General features: G+C 39.6%; 1 protein-coding gene across 1 annotated transcript; it reads left to right on the top strand.

Moving 5' to 3' along the window:
* The first annotated feature begins 588 nt into the window (after positions 1-588).
* On the top strand, positions 589-1,998 carry LOC143672933 (tripartite motif-containing protein 75-like). The gene has a single exon (XM_077147361.1). It carries the CDS (start codon positions 589-591, stop codon positions 1,996-1,998), a length of 1,410 nt encoding a protein of 469 aa, XP_077003476.1.
* The last annotated feature ends 8,186 nt before the right edge of the window (positions 1,999-10,184 follow it).

Consider the following 10,184-nt stretch of genomic DNA (forward strand, 5'->3'; position numbering starts at 1 on the left):
TCCTAAAAGACTAAGATGCTTAAAGCTTGGATTTTTGTCCTGTTTACTTGAGGTCCAAGTTGAGGATCCTGGAGAACTTTTACTGGGTTCCAAGAGACTAGATGGCAAAGGCTGTAATCAAACCCACGTCCCAGTGATCTAGAACCAAATCCCAAACTCTTCCCACAGTTGTATGCAGCTCCAGAGTGGAGGCTTTCAATGTAGGTGGATTGGTAGGGTGGAGAGAAAAATCAGTGGTGTCTTCAAATGTGGCAGTGAGCAGGGCCATATATTTTCTGGAATTTTCCAAGCTGAAGAATATTTTCTCTTCAACAGGAACAAAGAAACACCTTGGCAACATCACTGCTTTCCTGCCCAAGGGCTTGGACTCACATCCTCTGAATTGTCAAATGATAGAAGAATAGTTTTCAGAATAGTCTGTGACTGGCTGCAATTTGTGAGCTGAGTTCCCCTTGGCACTTAACCCAGTTACAGAGGACTCATTGCCCCTAATTGACAGTTGTCCTTAATTTCTTCTCACTGGAGACGACTGACAGTGCACAATTCTCTTGAAGAAAGCCTTCACCCCAGACCTTCATTCATAGACCAATGGCCTTTGCAACATCCCTGGAAGAACTCCAGTTAGGAGCCAGATGTCCCATCTGCCTGGATTTCCTGACAGATCCTGTCACCATCGAATGTGGGCACAACTTCTGCCACTCCTGCATCCAGCAGACCTGGGAGAATATACAGGACAGGCCCCCTTGCCCAGTCTGTAGGCACCAATGCCAAGACTGGCACTTCAGAAGCAATGCCCAGTTGGGAAAGATGAGTGAAATTGTGAAGCTCCTCCACATCACCAGAGGCAAGAGGAAGAGTCAGGAAGAGACACGTTTGTGCAAGCAGCACAGTCAGGTCTTGACCCTTTTCTGTGAGGAAGATAAAGAGCTGCTGTGTCCCCTGTGTGCTCAATCCCCTGACCACCAGGGTCACCACGTGAGGCCAATAAAGGAGGCTGCCTCTCACCACAGGAAAAGACTTCACAGTTACATTATGTCCCTGAAGAAACAAGTGGCAGACCTGGAAAAGCTAACAGCCATGCATGACAGAAATCTATCAGAACTGAGAGAGAAGGTAGAAACCAAGAGGCAGAAATTATTCTCTGAATTTGAGCACCTTAATCACATATTAGAATGTGAGCAAGGGACACTTCTTTCAAGGTTAGCTTATGAAGAGAAGAAAATTCAGCACAAACTCAATGAAAACATAGCATCATTTTCAGAGTATATCTCCACACTCAAAATTTTGCAAAAAGAGGTTGCAGAGAAGAGTGTGATGTCAGAAGAGAAATTACTGGCAGACATCAAGAGTATCCACCATAGGTATCAAAGCCTTAAATCTCCAGTCCCTTATTCCTTCCAGTTAAGGAAAGAAGGACTGAGCCTTCCCCTGCAGTACTCAGCTCTGCAGAAAATTAAACAGAAATTTACAGAAGATGTCATCCTTGATCCTGAAACAGCACATCTGAATCTGCTTGTCTCTGAGGATAAAAAGTCTGTGATATTTGTGAATAAAAAGCAAAGACTTCAACCTAATCCAAAGAGATTTATGATTGATCTGGCTGTACTGGGTTCTGAAGGATTTGATTCTGGCAGACATTATTGGGAGGTCCAAGTGGATGACAAGCCTGAATGGGCTGTGGGGGTTTGTAAAGATTTCCTTCCCAGGAAGGGACAGGGACTCCTGTCAGGACAGAACAGAGGCTGGACAATCCATCTGTTGGATGGAGTCTATGTTGCAGAAGGCACTGCTCCAGTAACTATTCCATTAACAGAAAGGCCCAGAGGAATTGGCATTTATCTGGACTATGAGTTGGGTGAAATTACATTTTACAGTTTGAATGAAAGGTCTCATATCCATACCTTTACTGATAAATTTTCGGAAATACTCAAGCCTTACTTCTGTACTGGACATGATTCTAAACCTCTTACTATCTGTGCAGTAAAAGATGATGAATAAGAAACTACCTGTACAGCTGTGTCACTGCTGCATTGTCTTCCTGTAATTTGTGGAGAGTAGGGAGAACAGTGCACCACTACCTATGAATTTAGCACTAAAAACATTTTTAAAATCCTTCTATGACTGAAACACAAAGTTGTTTCAGCTAATCATTGTTTCAATGGATGTTGTTGGAACTACAGATCTTTGGGGTACAGCAGTGTAAATGGTTTCTGGAATTGCAATATTAGAGTGTACAGAACTCTTGCTTTTCACCTCCAATAAATACATTGTGGGTATGATTACATGTGTTCTGAACTTACACATTTACCTGTTTTAAAAGTATCTTAAAATTGTGGAAAGAATTTGAACAGACAATTCCCTGTGAATCTCTCAGGTTTTTGTACATCTTGTAAAAGGAGAAGCTGACTGATCTACCCTATCTTTTCAAGGTTGATCACACTGGGAGCAGTCTTGTAATGTGGATAAAGTACTTCCATCTGGAGCAAAGGGCAAGTTTGTTTATTGTAGTGTAAAATAAAAATTATTTCCCCCCTCCAAAGCAAATGTCAGCTGATTTACTGCTCATGATAAAGGATTTGGGTTTTGCTAATTACCAGTGGTGTGTCCTAGGTCAAAGTGTCATAGACAATATGGAGTTAATGTCTATTTTCCTAAAAAATGTCTATTTTTCTAAAACCCATATCTCTGGCAACAACTTCAGGGGCATAACTTCCATCATGCATTCCAAGGTACTGTCCAAATACAAAAATCTCAATAAAAAACAAAGATTAAATATATAGTGGCTCCATCATGTCTGTACAGTATCTATTAAGTCCCCCATGTCTGGGTGAAATTTGTCAATTGGGTCATTTTTGCCATATGCAATGCTGCTTGGCAACAAAACTGACCTGCCACTTTGAGGTTCCTACTAGAGGAACAGAGGTAGGACACTAAGTGAAATTAAATTAAGATAAAAAACAGCTGCAAAATAAGAAAGTGCTTTGCTACACTTTATAAAAACAAACATCATTATGATGTACACTTGCATATAATAAACTAGATTTTTAAGTTAAAAATTTGGTAAGTTATGACAAATGATCGATTCATGAAACCATCACCACAATCAGGATAAGAAAAAATCTGTCACCCTCCCAGGCTTGCTTGTGCCCCTTTTTAGGCAGTTCTTTCCTTCCTTCCCCACAACTTCCCAGTCCCCAGGAAACCATGTGTTGATAGCATTGGTTTATATTTTCTAGAATTCTGGCTTAGTGATATAATACTCTTATTACTCTTTGAGAGCAATTAATGATATTCTCCATAACCTCCTACCTTGTTAGGAGCTGGACAAGATCCAAACCCAGGTGAATCCACTCCAACCCCAAGCAGATTTACATACCCATATATTTTTCTTAGTTCTACCTGTTAACTCTTGTTCATACATCATATAAATATCCATGTTTCTCCTTTGATGTATACAATTTATTTGAGGTGCAATCTCAAATGTAATTACCAACTCAGATAATACAATGATAGTTCGCTAAATGATTTGAGGGTGATATGAATGGATAGAGAGAATGATATGGGAAGATGGAAATGTGACAGAAAAAACCCTGTGGAGTTGAAAAGCTACCCATTGTAACACTTACTTTCCATTTCTGTATTTCTGTATTTCCTCACATGTCTGCTGCATAGATTCAACTGGATGTTTAGGTGAAGCACTTGAAACAGCACATACAAAATGTGAACTCAGTAAATGATGGCTATGCTTAGGAAACAAATTACAGAGCCAAATACATTGTGAGAAACAATCTAGACTAATGCATACTTACAGGTTATTCAGAAAACACCCACAGTATTTATATTTCCCATTAAGGCTTTTCCTTGGCAACGTATTTTAAAATAGGATGAAGTATAAGTGCCATCATAGTAGAAAACAGCACTTGTAGCATATATAAGTTGCTTTAATTTTGAGGTATGTGAAGGGGAATATTCTAAATCTATACACGTAAAAATCATTTAAATGTTTGATTTTGTACACAAACTATTTGGGAAATTGAAGAAACCATTAGTTAATAAACAGAGGATAGGGATAGAAGTTGTTTTGAACCCATTCTACATAATGAAAATTTTCTAAAATATTTCAGATATTATTCTTTCTTTAAAACCTTTTATATCAGACCTGTCTGGAGAGCAGTCATGTTGTAAATTAAATGAGGATTCTGCTCTCCTCCAAGTAGATGGCCTTCACATACCATGAGGCAAAGTTTACACTCAGTTGCTCCCCTCTCCCTTTGCACTGCAGTACCTTGGTGGGGAAGCTGTTTTTCTTCTCTTCCAGGCTTCTGGCCAACATGTACCCACTATGAGCACTCAACAAATTTGTTGAAATAACATACGAATGAAATAATCTGTCAATGGATAGAAAGCCAAGTAGATATTCTATAACTTAATATAAAGTCCCTAAGAAAGATAAGGCCTATATATGCAGATCCAAAGGTTATCATAACTTAGTTAGTGGCTGAAAACTTGTACCACAGAGAAATTATTTAAACCACACCTCCAGGTTTTCCAAAAGTTTAATTTTGGTGCATTATGCCCAGGAAGATCTGTTGCCAACCCTGACTTGATGGTGCTCATCCAAAGCCCTGCTGTCACCTTCTCGAATTCTCCTATAGAGCCTCCAACATTGAGAGTTAACATAGAGGAAGGAGAGACATTGTTAAAGGGAGTTTGTCTGCTAATTGTGTCTCTGTGGAAGTGGAAGATTATATGAATGAGGTTGGGATACCAAAAGAGAGAGCTAAGGGCAGATTCCGGAAACGTATGCTTTTTAGGAAGAGAGAATATCAAAATGACCTAAGAAGTAAGTGTCATGGTCAGGTTCATATGCTAACTTGGCCAAGTGGTGGTATCTTTTTCTCTGGTTGGGCAAGTGCTGGCCTGTCTATTACGATGAGGACATTTCATAGAATTAAATCATGGTTATGTCATCTGTATCCACAGCTGATTTCATTTGTAATCAGCCAGGGGGTGTGTATTCTGCAAGGAGTGATGCTTCATTTAATCACTGGAAGCCTTTAGGAAGGATTCAAAAGAGACTAGCTCTTTTCCTGCTTCGGTTGGCAATCCTCTCCTGTGGAGTTCATCCAGACTCTCCATCAGAATCATCAGCTTCACAGCCTGCCCTGCAGATTTTTCACTCTGCTTTCCCATGGTCACTTGAGATGCTTTTATAAATTTTACATTTGCAAGTGTTTCCTGTTGACTCTGTTTCTCTAGAGAACCCTAACTAATACAACTTGGTGCTGTGAACGGTTCTTCAGAAACAGAATCTTAAAATTAGGTTTTTATGAATGGTTTTCTACTCTGACTGGACTCAAGGGCACTAAGGACTGTGATTCCGATAATCAGAATGACATTCCCAATCCATGTAGTGAGTTGGCAAAAGAGATAGTCAAAATACCACCATTTGACTCTCCTAATTCTTCACTTGTACAAAGCAGACTCTGGGGGATAATGTTTTTGACACCTTTACAGAACTTTGTGGAAATAAGAGGTATAGAGATATTGGATGGTTGTTGTTAGATACACTGGATACTTTAAGAAGTGAGAGAGATGGGCTAAAGGCTTCAAATGAGAATCTTAAGCACCGTCTAACTGATGTGGAAGTTTCTGTGAGTATCCTGAAGAAAAATCTTATTTCCTGTAGCCATAGACTTGAAACCTCTGAAAATCGGACTCAGAATCTACTATTATTTATTGTTAGAGTAGCAACTTTACAACGTAAACTGGAATCTCAGTCTTGTATGTGTCTGCCGTTAAAGTGAGGGCATTGATTGGAAAGGAGTGGGACCCTGAAAAATGGGATGGTGACATATGGATTGATAATGATGTCAGTGGTGAATTGAAACCCTAGGTCATAATGTGTCTTCTCTAGATAACCCTATAATGCTCTGCCCTGAGGGCAAAGTCCCTCGCCTCTAGTCTGCCTTGAGGAGTTGGCCATCCAGTCTCATCCTGAAGGGATTGGACCTAGAGCGGTTAATCCTATTTCACCAGATGAAATTGCAAATTAATGCCCTGAAGCAAATAGCTTGGAAAATATTTCTAATTCTTTTCATGACCCACCCCCACTACTTCTCATATCAACCAGCCCTATAACTAGACTAAAGTCCCAACAGACCCCTAAAGGTGAGTTACAAAGTACCACACATGAAGTGGTATGGTACACTCCAAAAGAACTGTGTGAGTTTTCCAATTTATATAGACATAAATCAGGGGAATACGTGTGGCAATGGATTTTAAGGATGTGGGATAATGGTGGGAGGAATATAAGGCTGAATCAGGCTGGATTTGTTGATATGGGCCCACTAAGTAAAGATTCTGCATTCAATGTCATAGCTTGAGGGGTTAGAAAAGGTATTAACAGTTTGTTTGGATGGTTGGTTGAGACACAGATCAAAATGTGGCCAACGAAATGTTTTTGCATGAAGAAGAAGAAAGCAATGTCATTACTGCAGGGTGCTGAAAATAGATGGTAATTAATATTTTAAAATTTCAACTTATGTGTGAGACTAAAGCAAAAAATTAAGTAGATATCACTTTGTTATCCAAGATGAGATGGAGAGGCTGGAGGGAACTGCCTGAAAATGTAGAACCGTGTTCTAGTAGCTACGTCTCTTGATGAGGATTGAATAATGATATAGCTTTTACAATGTGACTGTGTGATTGTGAAAACCTTGTGCCTGATGCTCCTTTTATCTATCTTATCAACTGACAAGTAGAACATATGGAGTAAAAATAAACAATAGGAGGAACAAATGTTAAAATAAATTTAGCTTTTAATGCTAGTGATCAATGAAAGGGAGGAGTAAGGGGTATGATATGTATAATTTTTTTTCTGTTTTTGTTTTATTTCTTTTACTGAATACATGCAAATGTTCCAAGAAATGATCATGATGATGAATATGTAATGATGTGATGATATTGTGAATTACTGATTACATATGTAGAATGGAATGATCAGAATAGAAATATTAAAAAAAACAGCTAAGAAATTATTAGTTTGCTTCCTTGTACAGCCACTTTTTTGGAAAGCACAACCATGGTTCTTGGTGGCCTGCTGATTATCTTTTAATAAATGAATTAACACATTCGGACTTCTGGGCCAAGATTGGGCTTAACAACATGCACATTTTAGTTTGTCCTCCAGAACAACTACTAAATAACAAGAAACAGTACAGAACAGCTCCTGGGGCCACGTCAGTGACCAGACACACAGTGTTCCCTAGTCTGGACCAGCTGGACTGGTTATGAGCCCTCCAGAACTGTGGTTCCCTAAGATGTGGTGCCTGGTGCCCCTTCCCCACAAGCTGCTTCCCAGAGGGGAAAGGAAAGAGACTTTATGAGCAGCAAGGGCTGAGCCCAACCAAGTGCCAATTCTGGAATTAATTAACAAATTCTGACTACTAAAAATAGGCCCCCAGCTCAGGTGAACCTGGTGAAAGCAGAGGTCACTCATTTTTGCCCCAGCACCAGGGGGAAGGACTGACAGAAAAAGACAAAAAGAAGAAGGTTACAGAGGTTTTTTTGGTTGTGTTTCTACAAAAGCTTGACTGCCTTTGGATACAGCATCAGGGTTTCTCAGGCTGCAATTGCCCCAGGCATAGGCAGAAACAAGCTCATTTGAGAGTTTGTCTGGAACCTGTGCCTTCCCCAGGGATGAAGTCCAACTCAGATGGAATCCCTCCCTCAAGGAATTCAAACACCAGGGCTTGGGAATTTGAAGCCATTAAAAACCAGCCTACAACCTCTCTATCTCCAACACACCCACAGCAGGGAGAATCTGCCAAAGTTAAAGGTACTGCATCATCTTATGCTGGTTGGACCTGCAGGCAGACAAGTGCCACATACTGGGCAGGATAAGAAAAACGGAGTCCAGAGACTTCACAGGAAAGTCTTTCAACCTTCTGGGCCTCACCCTCAGGGAAAACCAACACAGGTGACTCGTTCCTCCTGATAGGAGGCCAGTTTGGTGTGGGAAAATCTGGCTGGGGTCTATAATACCTAAGTAGACCCTCCTAAGGGTGGGAGGGGGCGAAAGGCACCATACAGACAGGGCAAGAAACAAGAAAACGAGAACTGAAAAATTCTCCTCTGTTAAACAAAACCTAAACTAGAGGTCCAGAAAAAGCTGAACAGAAAGTCAAAGAATAGATAGAAAACAATTTCACCCAGGAAGAAAACCCTAGGTAAAAGAAGTGAAAGCAATCTCCAGAATAAACTAATTAAGGCAATTAAATGCCTAGACGCCAGCAAAAAATAACAAATCACACCAGGAAAATTGAAGATATGGACCAGTCAAAGGAAGAAATTTAATAGATTGCCCTTCTATTGTATTTCTAGGTACCCCGTGATTTACTAGCCAATGCCACAAATCTCTGCAAGTCGGATTATTTTGATGCTTGCTTTGAGTTTGCTATTATAATAGCCATTTCTACCCCGTCTTTGGTGATTGGGTGCTGCCTCCTGGCTTCTGCCAACTCAGGATTCCATCATCTCCATTCTGTTTAAGGATTCCAGCTCAGTGACAGCAGTTTCCACAGTAGTATCGGATGTACAAAGAAGTGCAACTACAGAACTCTTCAGGGATGATGATGCTATTCTCACAAATTTATTTCTCACTGTTCTGGTAAAAGATGCATCCTCTGGACATTCCTGGAGTGTAAGAGCAGGTTTTCCATGATAAATATGCTCTAACATTCCAATCTCTCAGTCTCTGGATTCCCTTATCTACATTATACCAGGGCAGTTCTGGCATTTCAGCCTCAGGTAACGTTGGCCACCTATTTTTTAATAGACTAATGAGCATATTAATTCATTTATTTATTTTTTAAAAATTTTTATTAATTAAAAAAATTACAAGAAAGAAACCCAAACATTCTTAGTATATACTCATTCCATTCTACATATATATTCAATAATTTCCAAAAGTATCACATAGTTGTATATTCATCATCATGATCATTTCTTAGAACATTTGCATCAATTCAGAAAAAGAAATAAAAAGACAACAGAAAAATAAAATGAAAACAGAAAAAAAATTACATACCATACCCCTTACCCCTCCCTTTCATTGATCACTAGCATTTCAAACTAAATTTATTTTAACATTTGTTTCCCCTATTATTTATTTTTATTCCATACGTTCTACTCATCTGTTGACAAGGTAGATAAAAGGACCATCAGACACAAGGTTTTCATAATCACACAGTCACATTGTGAAAAATACATCATTATTCAATCATCATCAAGAAACATGACTACTGGAACACAGCTCTACATTTCAAGCAGTTCCTTTCAACCTCTCCACTACATCTTGGATAACAAGGTGATATCTACTTAATGTGTAAGAATAACCTCCAGGATAACCTCTCGACTCTGTTTGGAATCTCTCAGTCATTGACACTTTGTCTCATTTCACTCCTCCCCCTTTTTGTCGAGAAGGTTTACCAATCCCTTGATGCTGGGTCTCAGCTCATTCTAGAGTTTTTCTCAATCCCTTGATGCTGAATCTCAGTTCATTCTGGGATTTCTGTCCCATGTTGCCAGGAAGGTCCACACCCCTGGGAGTCATGTCCCATGTAGAGAGGGGGAGGGTGGTGAGACTGCTCATCCTATTGGCTGGAGAGAGAGGTCACATCTGAGCAACAAAAGAGGTTCTCCTGAGGGTGACTCTTAGGCATAATTTTAAGCAGGCTTGACCTATCCTTTGTAGGGTTAAGTTTCACATGAACAAACCCCAAGACTAGGGGCTCAGCCTATAGCTTTGGTTGTCCACACTGCTTGTGAGAACATCAAGAATTCAACTAAGGGAGGTTGAATTTTCCCCCATTATCACCATTCCCCAAAGGAGACTTTGCAAGTACTTTTCTACTCACTTATCAAATCACTCTGGGATTCATCGGGACATCACTCTGGACAAACCAAAAAATCTCATGTCCTACCCAAGGTTCCATGCACTTATGTTGTTCAACAAACTATCTACATAAGTTATATTAGGAGATGCACTAGTCAAAATATAAATTTTGTACCAAATAAACATTTTTTGTTTTAGTCTCACACATAAGTTGAAATTTTAAAACATTAATTACCATCTATTTTCAACACCCTGCAATAATGGCATTCCTTTGTTCTTCCTCATG

Source organism: Tamandua tetradactyla, assembly GCF_023851605.1.
Source record: "Tamandua tetradactyla isolate mTamTet1 chromosome 22 unlocalized genomic scaffold, mTamTet1.pri SUPER_22_unloc_2, whole genome shotgun sequence".
NCBI lineage: Eukaryota > Metazoa > Chordata > Mammalia > Pilosa > Myrmecophagidae > Tamandua > Tamandua tetradactyla.